At 48.1% G+C, this 22,705-nt stretch overlaps 3 protein-coding genes across 6 annotated transcripts; 2 read left to right on the top strand and 1 right to left on the bottom strand.

The window, feature by feature from the left end:
• Positions 1–436: 436 nt before the first annotated feature.
• On the top strand, positions 437–11,537 carry carm1 (coactivator-associated arginine methyltransferase 1). Of its 2 annotated transcripts, XM_061223393.1 has the most exons (16): positions 437–688; positions 2,352–2,477; positions 2,913–3,019; positions 4,441–4,545; positions 4,690–4,800; positions 5,074–5,251; positions 5,984–6,074; positions 6,349–6,430; positions 6,678–6,763; positions 7,047–7,136; positions 8,108–8,245; positions 8,347–8,436; positions 8,555–8,667; positions 8,868–8,954; positions 9,457–9,525; positions 10,084–11,537. In XM_061223393.1, exons 1-16 carry the CDS (start codon positions 472–474, stop codon positions 10,224–10,226), a joined length of 1,833 nt encoding a protein of 610 aa, XP_061079377.1. In that variant the 5' UTR covers positions 437–471; the 3' UTR covers positions 10,227–11,537. The 2 variants fall into 2 exon arrangements, with proteins under 2 accessions (XP_061079377.1, XP_061079378.1); XM_061223394.1 differs by lacking the exon at positions 9,457–9,525.
• Positions 11,538–13,159: 1,622 nt separating this feature from the next.
• On the bottom strand, positions 13,160–18,202 carry yipf2 (Yip1 domain family, member 2). The gene is made up of 9 exons (XM_061223395.1): positions 17,838–18,202; positions 17,480–17,545; positions 17,116–17,258; positions 16,723–16,803; positions 16,384–16,471; positions 15,908–16,024; positions 15,490–15,656; positions 15,183–15,365; positions 13,160–14,084 (listed from the first exon to the last, which is right to left on the bottom strand). Exons 2-9 carry the CDS (start codon positions 17,508–17,510, stop codon positions 13,983–13,985), a joined length of 912 nt encoding a protein of 303 aa, XP_061079379.1. The 5' UTR covers positions 17,511–17,545; positions 17,838–18,202; the 3' UTR covers positions 13,160–13,982.
• Positions 17,439–20,755, top strand: timm29 (translocase of inner mitochondrial membrane 29). 3 transcript variants are annotated; one of them, XM_061223399.1, is made up of 2 exons: positions 17,439–17,577; positions 19,414–20,755. In XM_061223399.1, exons 1-2 carry the CDS (start codon positions 17,550–17,552, stop codon positions 20,085–20,087), a joined length of 702 nt encoding a protein of 233 aa, XP_061079383.1. In that variant the 5' UTR covers positions 17,439–17,549; the 3' UTR covers positions 20,088–20,755. The 3 variants fall into 3 exon arrangements, with proteins under 3 accessions (XP_061079383.1, XP_061079380.1, XP_061079381.1); XM_061223396.1 differs by lacking the exon at positions 17,439–17,577 and adding an exon at positions 18,554–18,688; XM_061223397.1 differs by lacking the exon at positions 17,439–17,577 and adding an exon at positions 18,554–18,684.
• The last annotated feature ends 1,950 nt before the right edge of the window (positions 20,756–22,705 follow it).

Raw genomic sequence — 22,705 nt, forward strand, 5'->3', positions numbered from 1 at the left:
CATTACATATTTTATCCAGATATTGCATCATCCATGCCTAAAGGGAAGACTGCTGGCAAGACAAAACAACTTGTCTGTTACATTGCCATTATGGTGACCCAACAATTGGGAAACGTAGGCTATTTAAGCTGTTGAATGTTGGTATCTAGGCAGCGTATCACAAAAACCTCAACAGACTTGAGATAAATGGAAAAATATTAAAATGCACTTGAAATATTAACTCATGTTTAAAAGTGTAATTATACATAATTTTTCTTTGGGCCCCTCTTTGGGCCCCTCTTTGGGCCCCTCTTTGGGCGCATACTCGCTCCTTGGAGAAGGCTTGGCCAATACCCTATTCCACGTTGACAGGGCACACTCCTGAGGTCAGTGTGAGTGCGTGCCTTGCAGTTATATCGATTGGCCACAGCGTGGCAGTATGTAGTTAGCGCTCCGTTTTATGCGTGTGTGTGTGTGCGTGTTTGTGTGTTAATGCGTGAGCGCAAAAGAAAAGAGAGAGCGAGGGCGAACGCGTGTGTCCAGCGCCGTCTCTCCCCTCAACCGAAGATGGCGGTGTCCGTGTTCCCCGGCGTGCGACTCCTTTCTATCGGAGACGCCAATGGAGATATACAGCGACATTCGGAGCAGCAGCCTCTACGGCTGGAGGTGAAAACCACGCAGGATGCGGCCCTGGTTAACCTCACTAACGGTGAGTAGTTGGCGCACTGTTCTAGGTTTTTCTACCCGGCCCGCCTATAGCTCCCGAGTTGGGCGACGATTGCCACTCCGTCCCGCTGCTTCTCAGTGAATGCTATTTTCAAGAGCAGCAGTATTGTGTGCATAGCTTGCTCGCTAACTAGCTACATCTGATAATCTGAGTGAAATTTACAAAAGCGGGCCTACTTCCCTTTAGTAGCTACTCTGATTTAATTTAAAGTTGAGGGCTGACCAGCTCTCATAAAGCACGCTGAGACACACGAGTTCAGGGTCCGGAAATTCCGTTAATCATTTGACCACGTTTTATTTGAGCGTTTGTGTTTTCCTATTGAATGAGAATGTGCATTCAAGAGTTGGGAGGTAGACATGGGTAACTTTAACAGGTTTGCATTCGTCTTGCTACTTGGGTAGCTTTCTTTGTTGGCTTTAAGTTGAGCAGCTAACGTAATGCAGCGTGAAACCACCGGTGAATGTGCTGTTAAAGCCAAGTACTGAGCAATACCCATATTGCAGGAATAGCTAATGGATAAATTGTCTATTCCACGCTAACTTGATGCTAGCTAGCTGATAACTAGCTAACTGGCTTGTAACATTAGCTAGCTACTTCCACAACTCCTGTATCTAACGTCAGCTAGTCTCGCTAACGTTGGAGTGGCTGGGTGTATAACTGGCACACAGTAGCTAACTACAGCACTTAGATTTAAAATACGACCACGTAATATGAGTCATTTGATAAAGTGGATGATTAAGCTTATTTCTGGCCATTGATTTGTTAGTCAGTTAGCTCTTATGGTAGCTGGCTTAACGTCCACAACACGAGTACGAAACCAAGTAGCTAACGTTAGCTAGCTGGTTTCAGCCTTGCGCGCATCTCTGGCGCAGCAGATGTATGCACAGATGGCTGGCTAACTATCTGTCTTGGGACTATGATTAACCAACTAGCGGTAATGAAGTGTTTATTGTCTCAGGGTGATAAACCAGCACTAGTTGCTAGTTTTTAGTATGACCTGACTGGGCGTGTTAAATATGGCTAACTTTGAAACTAGATGAACATGCTGGAGGTGAGAGCTAACTGCTGAAGTTTTGTTCTCCCTGCTTTTGGCGAACAATAGTGTGTCCCCCGCCCCCTCTCTCCTGCGGTCGGCCTCCCGCTCACACTGGATACGGCTTTTGTTGCCCACGAATGGCTCGTTGATGTTTTATTGTAGCCCGTGTTAGCTGGCTAACCGACGAAGAAAGCCTTTTTGGGTTTCTTTGAGTGTGCTAACCTGGACTGTAATGCCATTATTTCTATGTCAGCTGTGCACTAACTAACAGCGGTGATTTTCTCGAGTGGCTTAGAAGTTTTCATGTATACTGTGTCAGGCCCTGCAGTTATAAGCAAAACCTTGAAAATGTTTTCCGATTTAACTTTTAATAAGCTGCCACAACTTTTGTCAGTGTCTGCAAACGTGTGGTCGCTACTGTGTATATTTTGCTCCACAATGTTGTACTAAAATGTTTTGTGCGCGCGTGTGTGTGTGTGTGTGTGTGTGTGTGTGTGTGTGTGTGTGTGTGTGTGTGTGTGTTTGTTTTCTAGGCCACATGATTTCAGTGTGCAGTGTCTAATGATGTCTGTCGCGGTGCGTTAAAGTATGTTCGATTGCTCCCCACAGCTGAGGAGACGTGTGTGTTCAAGTGCTCGGTGTCATCGGAGACAGAGTGCAGCCGCGTGGGAAAGCAGTCCTTCATCATCACCTTGGGCTGCAACAGCGTCCTGCTGCAGTTCTCCTCTCCTACAGGTACTGACGACTTCATCTTCGCCCTGTGTTTACATCAGTCTCTGTCCTACTGCACTTCTGTCTGAAATGTACAGCATCCTTGCTGTGCTGTTCCAGCATCTGTCTTTGCCTGCCTGTTTTGCCGCAGTTTTCCTGTCCTTATGTTGACTGTCATACTGGTTTGTCTTTGCTCCCCAACCCAAGGGCTTCTCCCTCTTATCCATTGCTGACCATCAACTTGCATCTCTCTCTCTCTCTCTCTCTCTCTCTCTCTCTCTCTCTCTCTCTCTCTCTCTCTGTGTGTCTTAACTCACACACTCTCCTTATCCCTGCGTTAATCGCTCACCTGTCGAGTCTGACTCTTGAGCTTAAGCTTGCCGAGCCGTGCCCTGCTCCTGTGGATAAGCCCGCTGCCCGCCTCCCCTCCCAGTCTGCAGTAACTCTGTCCTCACACAGATTTCTCCTCCTTCTACAACACCCTGAAGACCTGCCGGGGTCACAGTGCGGAGAGATCGGCCTTCAGCGAGCGGACAGAGGAGTCCTCTGCTGTGCAGTACTTCCAGGTGACGAACGCTGCTGCGAATCAATTGTATTTCTATGGCACTTTTCACTGAAAACGGTCTGCAAGATGCTTTACAGAGTAGCAGGGGAAGAGCAAAAACCAAATGGCAGTTGGAACAGAACATGCTGTTGTGACCACACATTTGCGGACACTAACATCCCATATGACTCCCCAATGAGGAGAAAAGCCCTCAAAACGGTTGTGAGAAAAAACTCCCCGATGGGAAGACATCTCTGGAGGAACCCAGCAATAGGGGGGGAGGGGGGAGGGGCAGACCTGGTGTAAAGTACTGTAGGGGTAGAATGGATGTAACCAAAACGAGATGAGGGATCAATCTCAGCAAATATAAAGGGTGGGTTGAGGAAGTTGAGGAAATAAACTAGCCAAATTGAAGTGCAAATAAAAGCTATTTGACTTCAAGCACATGTACACATTCTATTTGCAAAAATGAGACCTGCAGTACATGCTAGCACATATACTCACGTCAGACATATTATATACATAAATGAAACGCATTGGACACGCACACGCAAATATCGGTGTTTTGTTTCAACTACACACACCCGTATTTCCCACAGGATTTAATGGAACTGTGGTGCAGAGATTGTACACCCCCGAGGGGGGTCTGGGGGCGTGCCCCCCCCAGGGAAGGACATTTAAATGCATCAATCTGGTGTGCTTGGAGAGGGAGGTTAAAAGTCTAGGTCTGTTCAGAATTTAGTGCTTTTGTAAGCAGTCCAATCATAAAACCCATGTAGTCCTTCCAACATGTAAATTCATTGAGCTGACATTTTCCGAAAAAATGAAGTGAAACTGTTCTCTGGTTTATAGAATCTCCAAATAATACTGACTGACAAATCGAGTCCTGTTTGCTTTTATAACGGTCCAAGAGCAGTACTACTGTCTCCGGAAAGAGACGTTTTGTTCAGTCCCTGACGGACTAAATGTCATCAACTATCATTCCTGCCCGAAGCCAAGCTTCTTTATAAGTGAGACATTTTAAAGGACATTTTGTACATGTGTATTTGTCACTACAATGCTATTTATTTGGAAATTCTATTGGATGTATATACAGTCTAGGTGTTCCTCACTGTATACAGAAAAAGCATATTTTAAATGCCATGATATTTTCTTACAATAAATTTGAACTTGAACTTTTTGTTTGGAATCGCACTCCAGCCGTCAAATGAGACTACTGACTAGGCAGGGGGGCTACTGAAAGCCCACTCACCTCGCACCGTATTTTGGCTTCATTCTGAAGCTGCAGTGGGATGGACTAAACCATGACGGGCTGCCACAGCTAATTAATGGGAATCACTGCGCATAGATCAGTCACAGCACGCCCATCACAGATCACAGGGCCCGATGCAGGTCATTCTCCCCCAGTGATCGCTATCCTCCTGCTGCCCTTCCTCTCTCCAGTTCTACGGCTACCTCTCCCAGCAACAGAACATGATGCAGGACTACGTCCGGACCGGAACCTACCAGCGGGCCATCCTGCAGAACCACCTGGACTTCAAGGACAAGGTGCCCATCCCATGCCCGCAGCGCTTGTGGATCATACCTAATCTGTAATCTGTAATCCCGGTCAGAAGGCGCCGTCTCTCACTGTCCCTGTCTGTCCCTGTCTGTCCCTGTCTGTCCCTGTCTGTCCCTGTCTGTCCCTGGCAGGTGGTGCTGGATGTGGGCTGCGGGTCTGGGATCCTCTCCTTCTTTGCGGCACAAGCAGGGGCACGGAAGGTGTACGCTGTGGAGGCCAGCACCATGGCCCAACATGCAGAGGTAGTGCATATGCACACGTGTAAACACGCACGCACAAATGTATGTGTACGCCACATTGAGTACAGGTACTCCAAGCCCAGGCATACACCTGCGCGTGTACCTGCACGCACATGCACACACACACACACACACACGCACATGCACACACACACACACACACAGAAATAAACCCACGCTGGTGGCACAGGTACACACTGCAGGGGTCTGTGAGCACGGTCGCCGTTCCCCACAGTCAAGACAGGTGAGGACATGCTCTCCCTCTGTGCCCCACAGGTCCTGGTGAACAGCAACGGGCTGACAGACCGCGTGGTGGTGATCCCTGGGAAGGTGGAGGAGGTGTCCCTGCCCGAGCAGGTCGACATCATCATCTCCGAGCCAATGGGCTACATGCTGTTTAACGAGCGCATGCTGGAGAGCTACCTGCATGCCAAGAAGTTCCTGAAGCCCAGCGGTACAGAGCCCTGCCATCCTTACACTGCTGCTGCGCTGATGCTCATGGCTAATAGCACTGATGCTTTAACCTTTTTTTTTATTATTATTGTTTTTATTCCTTAGTGTAAGTTTTGAAATTATTTTGATGAAGCTAGTTGAGCCTGTCACATCGGTTCAGTGTTTCATGGGCCAATGTATGAGGCTACATGCTACTACTTAGTCATTCATCACACACGGTTTCTTTCTCCAGCAAACCGAATAACCTCTGTGGTCCTTTTCTTAACTTACAATTTTTAGTCTTTAGTCAAATATGGGTTAATGGCAGTATGGCTGTGGAGCCGTGCGTTTGAACATGAAAGGTTGCGCGTTGCGTTCCCAGCTGAGACACTGCTGTCGTCCCTTTCAGCAACATGCTTAACCTTAAATATCCAGCTGTATTGATGGATGCTATATTAAAGAAATCTGGAAGCAGCTCTGGATATGACCATCTGTTAACTGTTAAATGCCAAATTTAATTTTAATCGTACGGTCTGGTGTGCTCTGCAGTTCTGAGGCGATTACATCATGCAGCCTTTGGAGGCTGCTGCTAGAACAGCCTTTTTTTTTTTTTTTTTAAATCACTTTTGTGTAGCCGTTTTTCATATTTGTTTTCAAGACTCCTATTTGGTCGGTAGGGGCATTAAGTAAAGTGTTCTTATCAGGGTAAACGGACTCGTTTAATACCCCACCCCACACCCCTCCCTCTATCCAGGTAACCTGTTCCCCACCATTGGGGATGTTCACCTGGCACCCTTCACTGACGAGCAGCTCTACATGGAGCAGTTTACCAAGGCCAACTTCTGGTAAGGAGCTCGAGCAGCACACAAACGGGAAGTAGAGTTGGGGCACTACTGAGAAACCGGAAGTAAAGGCTGGGATTTGACTGGTAAATGGGAAGAGGAAGTAGAGCCTGGTTGTGATTGGGTAATGGGAGTAAGAGCTGGGTTGTGATTGGGTAATGGGAGTAAGAGCTGGGGTGGGACTGGGAATCATTGTGAAATAGTTCAACACGGTTAACTGGCATATTGCGAATCAGTGGAGCCCTCTTAATTTCTCTCCCTTCTCCTGCTCGGGCAGGTATCAGCCCTCCTTCCACGGCGTGGACCTCTCTGCGCTCCGAGGAGCTGCTGTGGACGAGTATTTCCGCCAGCCAGTCGTGGTGAGGAGACCTGCGTGTGGCTGCGTGTGGCTGCGTGTGGCTGCGTGTGGCTGCGTGTGGCTGCGTGTGGCTGCGTGTGGCTGTTCTGGGGAGAACGATGGAACCCCCACAGGGGCTGTAAGCTGCCCCCTGCCCAGGCCTCACGCCAACCCTGCTTTAAATTCCTCCTCTCTTGTCCCCTCTTCTCTCTCGGTCTGTCCTTCTCTTGTTCTCTCGCTCTCGGTCCTTCTCTCTTGCTGTGGAACAGGACACCTTTGATATCCGGATCCTGATGGCCAAGTCAGTGAAGTACACCGTCAACTTCCTGGAGGCCAAAGAAGAGTCCCTGTACAGGTTTGTGTGCCTCTGTCCATGTGCTCAAGTGCCTTCCTAAAGGGCTCTACAGAACATTTTGCCTGTTTTCAGTCAGTACTTGTAACAGGAGAAATGTATGGTCCTTTAACATTTTAGCAACTCAAATGTAAATGGTTTAGATGTGATATCTCAGAAGGTATTCAAACTTCTGCAAAATGCGTCATTGTCGTTTTGGGTTCAGTAGTAATAAACTGGCCATGAAGATGGTTAACTCGTTCAAGACCTGTGTAGCTTGAAATCCCTCCCGCTCCATCTCTTTCAGGATAGAGATCCCGTTCAAGTTCCACATGCTGCAGTCCGGCCTGGTGCACGGTCTGGCCTTTTGGTTCGACGTTGCCTTCATCGGCTCAACGTGAGTCCCGCCGCGCACGGTCTGCCTCATCCGGTCGCTGTGACGATGCTCCGACCCAGTGCTGTAGCTGTGTTGGCCATGTTTGTGGTAGCCTTCTCTAATCCAGCCCTCATTAGGGTTCAAAACAGGGTTTAATTTCCGTTCTAGAGGGGGTTGTGTGTGTGTGTGTGTGTGTGTGTGCGTATTGAACTTGCCAACCTGGAGATAATTGACAATGAACAAATCTACTGGCCTGTGTCGTGGTTTAGCGTGAGGTTGATCAAACTTGCTGGACCGTTGCGCCCTGTGATTTACAGAGGTCTATCAAAACTGCTAGGCCATGGTCCGCTGAGCTCTGAGATGAAGGAAGCCCCCCTCATCGAACAGAAGGCTGTTGCTGTTTTATTGGAGGGCTTTTGGAAACGGTGCTTCAGTCCAACAAGGGCCTGACTGACTCCTGGAGCTTGGCGACCCGACCGTAACGGTGGCTTTAACGGGTGAAATGACTGAGGTCTATTGGGCATCTGAGCTAATGGCAATGCGGGATGCGTTACTGAGCGTGTGGAGAACTGTACGGTCCTCATCGCGTACCTTAGTGAGTAAATGCACTGGTGGCAGTTCGGCCTGTTGGAGCCGAGGGGAGGGGCCTGGCGCCAGACCTGTCTGTCCGGTCTGTCTTCATTTCTGACGGAAATCTGAACCGCTCTGTCCTTCTCTCTTACTTCCTCTGCGCCCTTAAACGTGTAAGTGCTCCTAAATCGTGATCTTAATGGGCCCCAGCCAAACGTGATCTTCTGACACTCGGGTCTTTGTTCAGTTTTCTGACAAAACTGCTGGAATGATATCCAGGATTGCAGTTTAGTGCAGATTAGTGTCGCCTGCATGCGTTTGTCCCGGATGCAGGTACCATGTATGTTATGTGATTTGAGCGCTGGCGTTCCCCTGGGATTATGTATAACTCCACTGTCGTTGCACTCTACTGCCCCCTGCAGGACGACCGTGTGGCTGTCCACAGCGCCCACGGAGCCCCTGACCCACTGGTACCAGGTGCGCTGTTTGCTGCAGTCGCCCCTCTTCGCCAAGGCAGGGGACACGCTGACTGGAACAGCCCTGCTCATCGCTAACAAGAGGTCAGTTTGGGGCTCCTGTCATTTTTCAGTGTCTCTTCTGTAATTGTTGTTGTGTGTGTAAGTGAGAATTCTGTACCAGTCTTTCTGTCTTTCCCTTTCAGGCAGAGCTATGATATCAGCCTTGTTGCTCAAGTTGACCAGACTGGTTCCAAGTCCACTAATCTCCTGGATCTGAAGAACCCATTTTTCAGGTGAGTTGGTACTTCCCGTTCAAATCTGCATGCGTGGAGGATTGGCCTATTCCATTCAGGGAGAAGGGGTGGTGGTGAGCAGCTGTGAGTGTTGTATGTCTGCTTGTGCGTGTTGCAGGTACACGGGGGCCACCCCGGCTCCGCCCCCTGGGTCACACTATACCTCCCCCTCTGAGAGCATGTGGAACACCGGGGGGTCTTACAACATGAATCAGCCTATGGCTGGGTCAGGTACGCTGTGTGGAGCAGAGGGTCCAGCTTAGCAATACAGACTCGCACACCTGCCCGTATATACACCCGCAGACACGCACACACGCTCAAACTCACACTCACACTGGCACAAACTATCATAAATGCGCGTGCACACAATACACTGTATGTGGTGAGACTTCTCTTCTCTTCTCTTCTCTCTCTCTCTCTCGCTCTCTCAGGGATGCCGACGGCTTATGACCTCAGCACAGTCATCGGCGGCGGTTCAGGGGGCTCTGCAGCGTCCCACAACAACCTCATCCCCCTTGGTGAGCACACACAGAGACGGTGTACAGATCAGCCACCACTAGCTGGACTACCTATGAGGAATATTAGGGCTCCAGGGTTATGGTGGCTCCTTCACAAATGGACACGGAGCGAAAGATCGTGTCACTTGTAACCGGTACTCGGGGGCCGAGACTAGCATTTTTCTCTGCAACTTCCACTTTAGATTAGTTTCTGTTTAGCCCATAACCACATTTTGAAAAATGCAGGACCGTGTGGAAAGGAAAATGTCTTTTTTAGATCAATATGAAGTAGCCTTTCCTAGTGACAGTTTGTAGAAGAAATGCAGTAGTTACAGGACCTTTTCTTTCTCTAGTGTGTGTTGCGTGTTTTGTGCGTGCATGTTTTGTGCGTGTGTTGTGTGTGCGTGTGTTGTGCGTGCGTTGTGTGTTTTGTGCGTGCGTGTGGGTTGTGTTTTTTGTGTGTGTGCATGTGCGTGCGGGAGAAACCGTGTGACTGATTGGGGCTCTCTCTTCCCCTTTCCAGCGAACACCGGGATTGTGAATCACACACCATCCAGAGTGGGCTCCATCATGAGCACAGGAATAGTCCAGGGTGAGCCATTGTAGGGAGTGCAGCCTCGGCAAAACTTGGAAGTAGGAAATTGTGGGGAGGGGGGGGGGGGGGGGGGGGATATAACCAGTAAATTGAAATTTGGGGGGGGGGTTCATTCATTAAAGGGATTAACAAAGTAAACTACAGGCGATTCTTCAGCGCAAATTCGGTTTGCAGAACAAGAGGGCTAAATTCTGCACAGAATTTCTGTGCTTCCTGTTAGGAAGTATTTTTTCACACAGTGTGGTCACTGCGTGGAATAGCTTGCCAAAACATGTTGTGGAGGCAGAAACACTGGGGGTTTCTAGGTTTGATACGGTGCTAGATATTATTTCAGTTTTAGGCAAACTAAGCGGTAGGTACACTTCAGTGGTAGGAAAAGGCGAGCTTTGCTGGACTGAATGGCCTGTTCTTGCCATTACATTGTTATATCAGCAATTATATCGTTGTATGGAGAGCCGGATTTAGCTCTGAAACCGTTTTAAGTCGGCTCTCTCTCTCTCTCTCTCTCTCTCTCTCTCTCTCTCTCTCTCTCTCTCTCTCTCCACCTACCTACAGGAGCTTCAGCTGGCCAATCTGGACACGGCGGCAGCAGCAGCACCTACTACCCTGCAAACAGCCAGTTCTCCATGGGGGGGCCCGCCTTCTCCATGGCCTCCCCAATGTCTGTGCCCAGCAACACCATGCACTACGGGAGCTAAGGCCACTCGCCCATCCCCCGTCAGAATGAGCAAACCAAAACCAGAACTGCCATTTTCACCCCTCCTATCCCTTTCTGCCCTGCTCTGACCCAACCCCCAACCCCCAACCCCCAACCCCCAACCCCCAACCCCTAAACCCTAAACCCCATTTCATCTGTCCAGTCCTCAATATTTTCATATTGCTGCAGTCTGTGCACCTCCTGTCCACTAGGTGGCAGCGCTGTTCAGCTAATTATGTTGACGGGCACTTTCTGCCACATGAACGTTTGCGCTTCTTGGACTGGGCTGGTTCACTTACGTCGTTTTTAAACGCTTTACACGCACGCACGCACACACACTAGATGCACCAAAAGGACTTTGACTCGCTGTAGACTTGGATAGAAGAAACTGCTGATTCCTCCTCACCCTGCATACACCCCCTCCTCTGCCATGAACTCTGCCCTTCCCCCTCACTGAAGTTATATCATCTGAGCATATCTTTCCAGCTCCACCTCTGGACTCGCCTTTCACACTGCTCAGCAGGGGTTCTTCTGGGTTTTACCTGTTTCTATCATGTTATTTTTTTTTGTTGTTTTCCATGCCAATTTTGGTTTATAAGCTCCTGCCGCCGTGACCGTAGAGATCCTTGGACTTTCCGAGTTGCAGCGCACCCGGCATGCTTGTGGCTGCCCTCTTGCGAGAACTGTACACGAGCAGCATCAGAGCTGGGTCAGCCCAAGCTGTGTCCAAATGGCCGATGCCGTCCCCCCCCCCACCCCCTCCCTTCCGGGCCTCTACCCTTGCCATAGGAACTGCCTGACCGCCCGACTGCTCAGCCAATGACCTTTGACTGTGGTTACAGTTGGACCCCTGAGCCAATTTCTCTGAAGGTGTGGAAGAAGGGCTGTGAAAGCCAACAGGAAGGGGCGGAGCTTTGACATGATACGCAGGTGGAAACTTCCATCTGTGAGCCGGGGAGCTGTTAGCATCAGCAGCAATTGTTTACACCCCCCCCCCCCCCTCCACCCAACACCCTCCCCACCCCCCTCACCCTGTGTCTCTAGGCATTTGGGATTGTGTGACTGGTGTGTGTTGACCCCGGATTGGAGAGGAGGGCCAGTGAACTCCCATCACCTAAAACCAGCCCCCTCCTCCCTCACCCCATTACATGCATAGAGTCATGAGGCCTGCTCCTCATCTCCTCTCCAAACAGGCTAATGTTGTTGCCCCAGCAACCGACAGACTGTGAAAAGGACCTGTGCGTCGTTCCAGTCACACATGCGGACTCCAAAATGCATTTTATTCGATTGAACAACTATCAAGATGGGGGGGGGGGGGGGGGGAAATGTTTCTCCTAGTTTGTAGAAGTAATCTGTCTTTCTTTTTTCCTTTCACAAGAAAAAAAAAAAAAAAAAAATAGGAGCAAATTAAATGTTGGTGGAGATTCCCCCAAATCCAGGGCCTCATGTTGACACTTGCGCAGGTACCCCACTGCATTATGGGTCCAAAAGATCACAAGTAATCCAGGATCAGTGTATGACTGCAGCTTCTTCTGCTGTAACACGCATGCACTCACCCCACCTTTTGGAAGGAAGCTGCCAAGGTTACTGAAATATCTATTACAGGTCCCCTGGGAAACCTAGATTACAGCAGTAAGAGCAAATATTGAGAGACGGGCTGTTCTCTCGGGCTGTCTCTACAGTGGCATTCGAGCAGGTGTCGCATAGAGAACTGGTCAGATTTAAGCGGTTCAAGATGTTGACTTGCCTATTATATTAATCTTCATCGGGCAGTTCACCAAAAAATGGAAGATGTTTCTACTTACCCTGAGTAGTGTCTGTCCATCCAGATAGTTCTGCTGAAATTTATTTTCTAAATGTTTGCTCTGGTGTTCACCCTGGTAAAGCTGCCCATGTAGACTGTTCATCCTGTGGCTTTCAATGCAGCAAAAATTGACATTAGAAAAGGTCAGCAGTAATGTATCTTTCCAATTCCAATCCTCCGATTAAGCCCAAACATCCACAGGAAAGTTTCCATTGAACTAGTTTGCTTCTACAAAGTACACCTCGAGTGACTGGACACGGTGGAATGTGACGACAACTTGTTTGCGACTTTCTTTATTAGAGCTCAATAAATTTGAACTTCATGGTTGAGATACTAACTGGGTGTAATTTATATAGTGGGAGTCACACCTGTTAATATCCCAACCATGAATTTTCGAAGCTGCCATGCACTTTTTAATAAAGTGCTACCACGTCCCATCATCACCACTGAAGTTTCATACTAGACTGACTGCCTGCAATGCAGTTGGCGTACTTCAGTAGAAGCAAAATGGTTTGATGGAACCTTGCAGAAAATAAATTTTGTTTGTGCTTAACCGCAGGATTATATTTGGAAAGAGACATCAATGTTGAATTTTTAGAATGTTTGGTGCTTTGAAAGCCATGGCACAAAGAACCTGTATGGTCTGCTTTACCAGGGTGAACCAACGTTACAGTAAATATTTAGAAAGCCCAACACATTTCAGCGAAACTAGCTGAATAGACAAGCTACTCACGGGAAGTGAAAACGTACCTTAAAGTGGCAGTTCCCCCCCAAAAATGAAATTGTTACAAACTGCTATAAAAGTATAATGATCTCTCATTCTTCATTGGGGTTATTGCCACTGAACAGGGCTTTGAGTTTTGCCTTGGTTGTGCACTATGTGATTCCCCAGATTCTTGAGTGGAGCATCGAGATCGATGACGATGAGCATTTCCATTGAGAGCTGAAGGTACAAATTGGCTTCAAGTGGCTGAACAGCCACCTGGGTGACCTGCACCAGTCAATCTCTCTGTCTCCCCCCTGACTTCTCCTGTACCTAACTGGTTTGGCCCTGTGTGGTCAGCTCTGCCAGTGTCCAGACCGTAGAGGGCACACTTTAATCAACCCACTAAAGTACCTCCACGCGCAAAGTCATTCAAATCCTTTATTGTTCTCAGAAATGATCAAAACAAACGTTCCAAGTATTAAGACAGAAACGCAGTACAAACTGGAGTAAGAAACCGTGATCAAATTAGCAGGAAGATAGACCCCAAGAACCCAGGCTAAACCCAAGTGTTTCTCGCATTGGGTCAAATGACATTTTGTAATACTTTCAATTCCGTGCCATTTTCTGGAGCAAACGTTCTGTCCACGTGTCGGGCTGTTCATCGTCGCCGAGGGTTGTGAGAGTTTGATGGAGACGTGGCGGCTTGTGGAAGTTTTGTGGCTTCACACTGGGGAGCATCTGGATTCCTCCTAACTGAAAGGTTTGTGGACTCCATCCTTACGGATACGAAACCTAGCCGAGACTCATGACAGTCCAGAAACAAAACAAGGGTTTTCAAAGGTGGGAAGCAACCTACACACAAAACAAAGGGGAGGAAAATAACTATCTGGAGTAAATAAATAATGACAATTATTTTCACATTTAATAGGTCATACTTTTAACAGGCTTTGTGTAAACATTAGGCGAGAAAAGTTACTGAAATTCAATATTCTCCAGGTCTGAAAGAGGAATAGATTTGAGGAGCATTCTGCGTCCCTTAAGTTGCTGCTTCAGTCCCAAATATACAAACATTCCACTGCCCACGTGCTCCTTCACTGTTACCAGAATATAAATCTTGATTTATTGCAATATACATGTGCAGAATTAGCAACGTAATCATCCTCTCTGATGTGAAGCCCCCAAGCCCCATCACCACCACCACCACCACCCCCACTCCTCCCCTGGATCCCTCCCTCGATCAGTCTCGGTCAGTGGGTCTTGGCAGCACTGGTCAGCACGGCCGTGTGGTTGGTGGGAGCAGGGGACGGGGGGTGTGGTGCAGACGCTTGTACGGTCTGGAAGAAGTACATCTGAGAAAAGAGAAAGGTGTTAAAGCCCATCACAGTCGAATGACATGGCTGCCCCCACCCCCCCACCAAAACAAAAAGGGGGGATGGGGGTTGCCATGTCTGAATTCATTGTCAAACGAGGTTGTATCTGCCTGCCCACAGAAGTTAAATTGGGCTGGACTTGGTTAGTGCATGAGTGGCAGACTTCTCCAGTGCCAGTGTTCAGCCAGCAGGAGTCCCTCTTCTCTCTTGTCCAACTAGAAACCAAACCTTCTGAACTCCTGAGGGGCTCAGTTGGTTTCTATCCTCGCCAGAACTGGTCCCAATGGCCTGCCAAGCCGACTATTAAATCCACAGGTTGGTATTCAATCAACATTTGGTCTTAACTTTGTCAAACAAATGCAAGAATTATTTTTTGTTAGTCTGTTTTTAACCTCAAAGAGTTGACAAATGAGTAAAAATGAACAAAGTGTACTGCTTGCATTTGAGTTGAGGGCAAATGTTGATGGAACTGAGCTCACGGTTGCCTTTGTACATCAGTGGCTGGGTGGGCTGAAGCCACCCAGACTGCCTCAGATTACTGCTCTGTGGCACCCCCTAGTTCTCTCACTAGGCATCTACAGGCTTCCAGTTGTGGGTGAGAAGTTAGCTTCGCATCCAGCTGGTGTTGGTTGTTATGTTAGCGTGCTGCGTGGCATTGCCACACAAGCAAGTCTGCTGGAGGTGCATGCAACACCGTCGCAGGCGGTATAAGGGCGATTCAGGTATTCTGATGAGGATTTAGACTCCTAAGAAACAGGTTCCACTTGATTTGGTCCAAGCTATCCCATAACCCCCTTTAGTTTGAGGTTATTACTCAATCTCTCCTCCTCCACCTCAGCTGTGTGGTGGAAATTATGGCACAAAATTGTTTCTGTGCATGCACGTGGGCACTGTAAATTGGTTGTGAGCCACCCTCCTACATCTCTCTGGAAAGCACTTTGAAATCTATGAAACAGGTTCCACTATGAAATGAAACCTGTTACTTTCAGATTAGGTAGTCTCGTGGATCAGTCATTCCAGTGATGCATGTGGATGTATTTTTAGTCATATTTTGCGCAGGGCCAGGGTGTACCTCACCTTACATCCGATGGCGAGCAGTGCGTGCAGCAGGACGATGGTGATCACGGTGGCAAACGCTGTCACCTTGGTGTCGTCTCGGACGGCCGGCCAGAACGTCACAATCAGCAAGGAGCCGGAGATCACCATGGCGACCAGAATCAGGAGCCACTGGAGCCACTGGAAGGGAATGATCCACAGCACCTGGGGGGGGGTGGGGGGTAGGTAGGTAGGTAGGTAGGTAGGTAGGACGGAGGTCACCTGGCTGTGGCCATGGCCAACCTGACCATGAGCTACTATGGCCCCTTGTTGCCAAGCCGGGACTCACCGAAGTGGGGATGTAGATGAACAGCGAGTAGCCGTATACGCACACCGTCTCCAGGAAGGTGTAGCCGCGGGTCTGCCTTTCCGCTCCCTTCCGCCACGTCAGGAAGCCCCACAAGCCCAGGGGCACTAGCCATGCATACAGGAACACCACCACCGCTGCTATCGTTACTGAGAGAGAGAGAGAGGGAGAGAGATACTATTAGGATGTATTGTCTAGGAAATGCAGCGTGGCACTGGTACTGCGAAGAGGGGGGGGCACACGGTGGATATAGTCACTATTGCTACACACAAAGCCCATTCCCACAGCTCTCTGCCCGCCAGCCCTGTACTCCTGGGGACAGAATAAGGGCTGTTTGGGTTTGTCATTCCTTGTTCTCGTCACCAAACGGCTCTACTGGTGTTATAGAAGGCCCTCTCACCCCTGTGGAACTGAGGTCTGTAGTGGTACTTGGGGTCTCCCATCTGACTCAGAAACGTGGAGAGGTTCCCACTGATGGCCACTGAGAACACCAGGGTGGCACAGATCCAGAAGGGCCCTGGAGAGATAGAGGTGACACCGTCATCCAAACAGGGACAGCCACGTGGAGGGGTGGTGCGCTCAAATCCTGCTGCTCCGAGATCTGGAATGTGAGCTTTTACGGTTCCCTGAAACGACTCCTTTTCATGCCAAGCTGCCCTGTGCAAGGGCATCGGCCATGAAAAGGACTAACACAAGGTAACCATTATGATGAAATGTATGCAGAAGAATCTGAAATCACAAAAAATGTGAAGGACATACTGCATATTGTGGAGCCTTTGGCTTTTAATTTATTTTATAGCTTCCTGCCCACAGCCCCGTTAATATATTCAATTTTGGATGCAACGCAAAATGACTTGCTGGTGTAAATTTCCTTACCGTACAAGTCAGGGTTGTTGCGGATGTGGAGTTTGACAAAGTTTCGGCCTGGCAGAGGCATCATAGAGCCTTTGATCCTGTCCAGCACCTGTGTCAGATGGCATACGGTCAACCAATCAGAAACCCTGCATGGCCACACACTGGCAATCTCCATAAGTGATTAGTTCATAATTTGTTATTATACCCAGTAAGTCTGGGTACAGCCTGAACAACACAACAGGCAGGGTTAAACACCTGAGCTGTTATTTCGATGCTACTCTTGGTCTCTAAAAAAGGGTAGCTTTTATTCAGGTGTGTGTGTGTGTGTGAGGCAGCTTCTTGTTGAAGCACACACTATACCTGCATTGTGTCCACATTGAAGAATGACTGGTAGTATTCAAATGTCCAGAAGCCCCCTGGCTGTTTCTCTCTTCCCAACAGCTGAAAGCCAGCATAAACAAGGGTTCATGGTTCATTAACCAAGCATCCACACAACATAAAACGGTTTCTGCTTATGAATAAGCACTATAACATTAATCATCATTTATAGAGCCTCTGGAATGGTTGCTGCTCAAGCTGCTTTGGAGTTGTAAGTGTAATTTTTACTCTTTTTTTTTATTTATTTTTTTACCACAAATCCCAGAATGCCTGTTACCTGCCATTGTAAAACAGAAACAAGCTCTAAATCTAAAATGTCATGGACTGCTCGTTTACCAAGAGGCCAAGAGAAAAATCAGGGAAAGTATGACAGACCTCTGAATTTTCCTCCTGGTCTTCCTCATCCTCGGACAGGTCGAGTTTGACCTCCCCCGTAGCAGGCGCTATGCTGGGGCTGGAGACACTGACTGTTGTGGCTCCACGGTCAGCAGACAGCAAGTCTTTCGCCTCCTCAAACTCTGCAGAGGAGAGGAGGGAGAGCGGCTTAACATTACGGGAAAGGGTGAAGGGGTGCCAAGAGATCTGACGCGATTACAACATGCACAGTTAAGATAAGAGTCGTGTCGAGAACTTGTGTAGAGAAAGTAACAAACTTTCTAAAGGTTTATTCGGTAAGCTTGTGGGCGTGTCACTCGCATGTGGAATGTATGGGAGCTACGAGCTAAGTGAGTCTCCCCACCTTGGAACTTCAGGTCGTCTGGAGACGCCATGGCCAGACCGGACAAACGTTTTCCTTACGCTGGCACTGTATGACAAAAACAAAACAAAAAACACAAGGTAAATGACGATGACATATTAATAAATTCATAGAAAATTAATATAAACAAAACATATAGCCGTAGTTATATGATGGTAATTACCAAACGATTTGAGGTTATAAAACAGTTGATACATGGTTACATTTAAAATGAGTTAACTACACGTCATTCCGGAGAGCTACTTAATATCCTGACTGAAGTTCACTGCAGCCGTATATAGATGCTTTCCCTAGAACATTTACACCAGTTAAGTTACATGTATACACATTATTGTCTCACCTTGTCTCCGTGTGGTTGCTGCTTAAGAGTAATTTATTCACTCGCTAACCTTATTGCGGGAAAAACCCCTCTGTATCCGCAATGAGGTAGTCAGCACTAGGCTGCCCAGGTAGACAGCGAGAAAACAGGCGATCTAGCTACACAGTAACTCAGCCGTTGTAGCTATTCTAGCTACGATCTCAAAATATCTAAGATTCCCTGACTTGTAAAGCTTTTCTAGCTGTAAGTGACATGGGCCGGTTAATTTCTTTTGATAAGATGCCGATGACCGCTAAATTCAACATATCTGTCTTGCTCCACGTCACCTATACCCCCACTCCTCTGTCAGCTATGATAATTCTCCCAGCTGTCATGTGACCGTAGCACAGCCGGGATACTGCTGGCTAACCGTAGCTGTTCTAGTGGAAAGAGTTATCTCATTTATAATGTTACATTTTCCAAAAGTTACTGTCACTTAATAGTAATGTATATTGTCATATATTTGAAACCAATATCATTTTGTCAAATTGGAATACCAATTTAACAGGGAATGACACGTCTAAATGGAACACACGGGCGGGTTTTGTTTCCTTGTCGGAACAATAACATCAAAGTCGCGAAGCCATTTTGGCTCAGAAAGTATCATTTCCGGGTTTAACTGCAATGCAAATAAGCCGCAGCTGCCGTTGGTCGCTAGAGCCAAAATGGTTGTTTTTTTATTCCGATTCTTCCGTTCGTCTTACCGTCAATTTCCTGTTCTGTAAAACGTCGCACAGTAAAAATGGCCGCTTCCTTAGTGCTGAAAAGATGGTGCAGCAATGCGGTTCAAAGCAAGGGCAGCCGGTTGGAGAGGTTGCGAAACAGTCGCGTGGGTGAGATGTAGTTATTAGCGCGTTGGCTTGATATGTATACATGTTTTTGTTTTGTTTTTCTTCATTCCTGCCGTAATAGCGCTTGTTTGCTAACTAGCCTTGTCCGACCTGACTGCATGCTGTCAGTCACATTGCTTGTAATCGCTTGCCAAGAAAGGCTGGATCGCTATTTTCGTTATAATTAGTTGCGATAGTATAAGCAATTGAACTATATGTCAGATATATATCTATGTACGAGTGTAATTTTGAATGAGAACTGGCTAGTTTTAGCTGTTGATAGCGGTACATTTGTAACTGTAATATGAACGGTCTAGGTTCTGAATGTATCATTACTAAAGTTTCTGGTCAGTAATGAAATCTAATCGAAATAAAGTCTTGCCCACTATTTGCCGGCACTTGTAGGCTCTTATTGAAAGTGTATGCATCTATAAATCCGTAAAGCTGTATATCAGTCTGTTTTCATTTCAACACTAGTACTGAGAACATTGATTCTTGATTGTGCACTTAATTTGTCATCTATCTTACTTGTGTAGTGGTTGAGTCTGATCAGCTAAGCAGCTTTTGGTGATTACTGTTTGGTGATGCCCAAAATGGTCAGTGTCTCTCAGTTCAACAAAGAAATGTATAATGACTTGGGACGAAACCTGTATTGTCATAACAGTGGGTTTATTTTGCCTGTAATTTGTTAACACGTCTCCTGTCACCCTGTTTGTTCTCCCCGGTAGGCGCATGGTGCCGCAGTTTGCTCGCTGACTACAAGGAGGCGTGCCGTGAAGTTGTCGTGGGCTCCTGGGAGCGGCCATTTAAAGCCTCTGTCTACCTCTCGCTCCTGGGCGGAGCCTGGGCCTGCTACCTCACCAACCCGGACGACGCCTCCTTCGAGACCTCCCTCCTGGAGTCGGCCAATCGGCTGGGGCTGCTGTCGCCGTGGATACGCAGCGGGACGTCGGACGGGCACGTGCAGGGCCTGGTGCGTCTGCGCAACGAGGGGCGGCTGCGCTACGCCAGCCTGGGCGTGGCCTCGCTGACCTACCGGGCGGACTACGACCCCACAGCCAGCCTGTACGAGGCGCGCTGCTCCTTCCTGTCCGTGCCCTGGGCGGAGCTGTGGGACCGCGTGCTGGACGTGGGCTTCGCCGGCCGCTGGTGGCTCCTGGACGCCCGGATGAAGGACCACGACGTCAACGAAGAGCAGTTCAGGCACCTGCCCCCGGCCATGGCGGCCACCTCGCCGCCCTCCGCCGCCGAGACGGAGAGGAACGAGAAGCTGCACGCCGACTCCTGGAAGCCGCTGGTTATGAGCCAGGAGGACGTGGAGCTGGAGGGGGGAGAGCAGGCCGCTGAGGAGAGCCGGACCACGGGACAAGAGGCACAGACAGATACGCAGACACAGCTGTGATGACGGAGTGGCCACGGACACGCAAAACGCACATGTTCACGCTCACACCTTCACTCAGTGCAGGGCTCAGTCTGCGTTTATCCTTGCCTTTGACTTTGACCAATAACTACAGGTGTTACTTTGTTCAATATGAAAATAAAGTAGAATGGAAAAACACATTGGTTTGTAAGTGTAGTTTAAATGCAAATGGTTATTGCCCCCAGGCCCAGGATTAGATCTGATGACTGACCATGGGGAATTCAGTTATATGGGAGAGATGGCTATTTCTATTTCTAAAGCATACTGACACTTTCATACTGACTGACTTTGAACAGTTTCAGCTGAGATTGATTCTGTGGGTCTGGCATCCACTAGATCTGACCTCTCACAATCTTTGTTCTATGGCTGGATGGATTCCATTTGCTGAACCAAATTAGAAACTGATAAAATGTTTATAATTTGGAAATGTATACAGTGCCAACTACCTAGTGAAGTAAATGGCAGCATGAAGACCCTGAATTGTTTTAATGGTCTTGCTGAATTTCTGATGGTTTATAGAGGTGTTCTGACAGTGTGACCAAACCAAGAAAGGTCAAAAGGTCAAACTGACATTTGTACAAATTAAACTAATTGTGTTTATCAAATGCCGTGTATGACCATGTAATTAAAATATTGGGTGCTATGTTGAACTTTTTGTCCTTTTGTTCATTCATGCCTTTCTACCTGAAAGTAAATTGGTAAAAATATATTGGCCAGTAGTAGCTAAATTAGAAGGATGTTGATTAGCATGTTGTGGCTTGATTCTAAAGAATGTACGTTAAATGTATGTCACAGGTGCTTTAACTATGGGATCCTGAAGCCATTTGGTATTCAGCTTTAGTCCAGTTTTGGCTTATGCCAGATGCAGTCACTCTGGGAGTCTGCTTTTTGGTGTGTTCTCTGCCCGTGTTGGAAGGTTGGAACTCGGATAAAAGGGTGACGTAATTACCACGTTAATGTATGCTTGGAATAATGGATGACCCCAAAATAACCACGGTGTCCAGCTTTGATGATTCGGTCAGCTGTGATGTTTGTCATCGTCTCGCCAACGCAGGGGTGCTCCGGAGGTGCCTGAGATTCTAACTCGGATTGACGACATTTATAGACATTCGGTAGAACCTTTCCTACTTCTGAGCTGTCATTAATGCACCGCAGGTCATTCATGACAGGAAGTTCACTGGCTGTGTTTTCCCCTGCCGGAAGGCCGACAGCATCGCCAATCCTGAGCTCGTTGTCTCCCCTTGCTGGAGGCGTGTGGAAGTGTTGAGTTGAAGGTGAGAGCCAGGAGCCTCATGGCGCTGAGACAGTGGTCAGCATTTCAGACCTCCAGCCGCCTCCCTCCTCCATGTCATCCCCCAGCTGTCTGTGGTCTGTTTCATCAGCAACAATCATGCTCCTCCCCCCCCCCCCCACACCCCCACCCACCCAGGACCAGCCATTCCTGTCTCTCATTCTGCCCCCTGCTCCAGAACCTCCGCTCAATCCTACGCCCAGGAGTCTCTCGCATGTGCATGCGTGTGTCCACGTGCACTTCCCCAGGCAGGTGATATCCGCAAGCCTTCCTTCAGACTGCGGCTCTTCCTTCTATAATCACGTCCACGTTGAATGCCCTCTCGTGTCACTGTGCCCTTTAATTTGTTTTCTAGAAGAGCAAGCGGGAGGGGGGATGTGTAGAGGAGGGGGGCTTCAGATTAATCTCTGCTCATGTCCCTCAGTTATTGATTCTGTGAGCATTAAGGGCTCTGGCTCTGGATGCTGATCGGTATCTCACCCAACGGACAACTGAAAGAATATCCGCTCTGCTTCTGAGAGCGCCGCGTTGCACGCCTGGTGTTGACGGACGGCAGGGAGGTGCAGTTGGCTCTGCAGCACCTGTAGGCCTCCGACAGTGTCGCATAATGGTTAGGGTGTTCGGTCGTGTCCGAAACCGCTTACTTGCCTACTACTGAGTATGCAAGTTGTATACAGCTTCTATTCTCAATGGTTGGCAAGTAAGCTGCTTCTGACATGACTCTGGGCTTGTCGGATTGGTTCCTTGTGCCGTTCACTGCAGTTGTACTGTTGAGCGTGGTACTTAACCTCATTTGCTTTAGTAAATATCCGGCTGTATAAATGTATACATTATGTAAGCAATGTAACATAACATAATGGTGAGAACAGGCCATTGGGCCCAACAATGTTTGCCTTTTCCTACCAATAAAGTGGACCTACTGCATAGTTTGCCTCAAAGTTAAATGGTATCTAGCACCATATCGAGTCTGATCTCGAAGCCTGGTCCGTGTTTCTGCCTCCTCTACATGTCCTGGCAAGCTATTCCATGACTATTCCTGACTATTCTCTGGGTTAAAAATACTTCCCTGAAGAATCACCTGTACTTCACTTTGTTAATCCCTTTAATGAATTTAAAAGCCTCAATCAAATCCCTCCTAAATCTCCTTTTACTCAGCTTGAAGAGATTAAGCATCTTAAGTCTTTCCTCATAAATTTTCTTTTATACATGAAATCAATCTGGTTGTCCTTCTCTGAACTTTTTCCAGTACCTCTATATCTTACTCATAGTGCGGTCCCCAGAACTGCTGACAGTACTGTGTGGTCTGACA

This window comes from Conger conger, chromosome 16, assembly GCF_963514075.1.
Source record: "Conger conger chromosome 16, fConCon1.1, whole genome shotgun sequence".
NCBI classification, from domain to species: domain Eukaryota; kingdom Metazoa; phylum Chordata; class Actinopteri; order Anguilliformes; family Congridae; genus Conger; species Conger conger.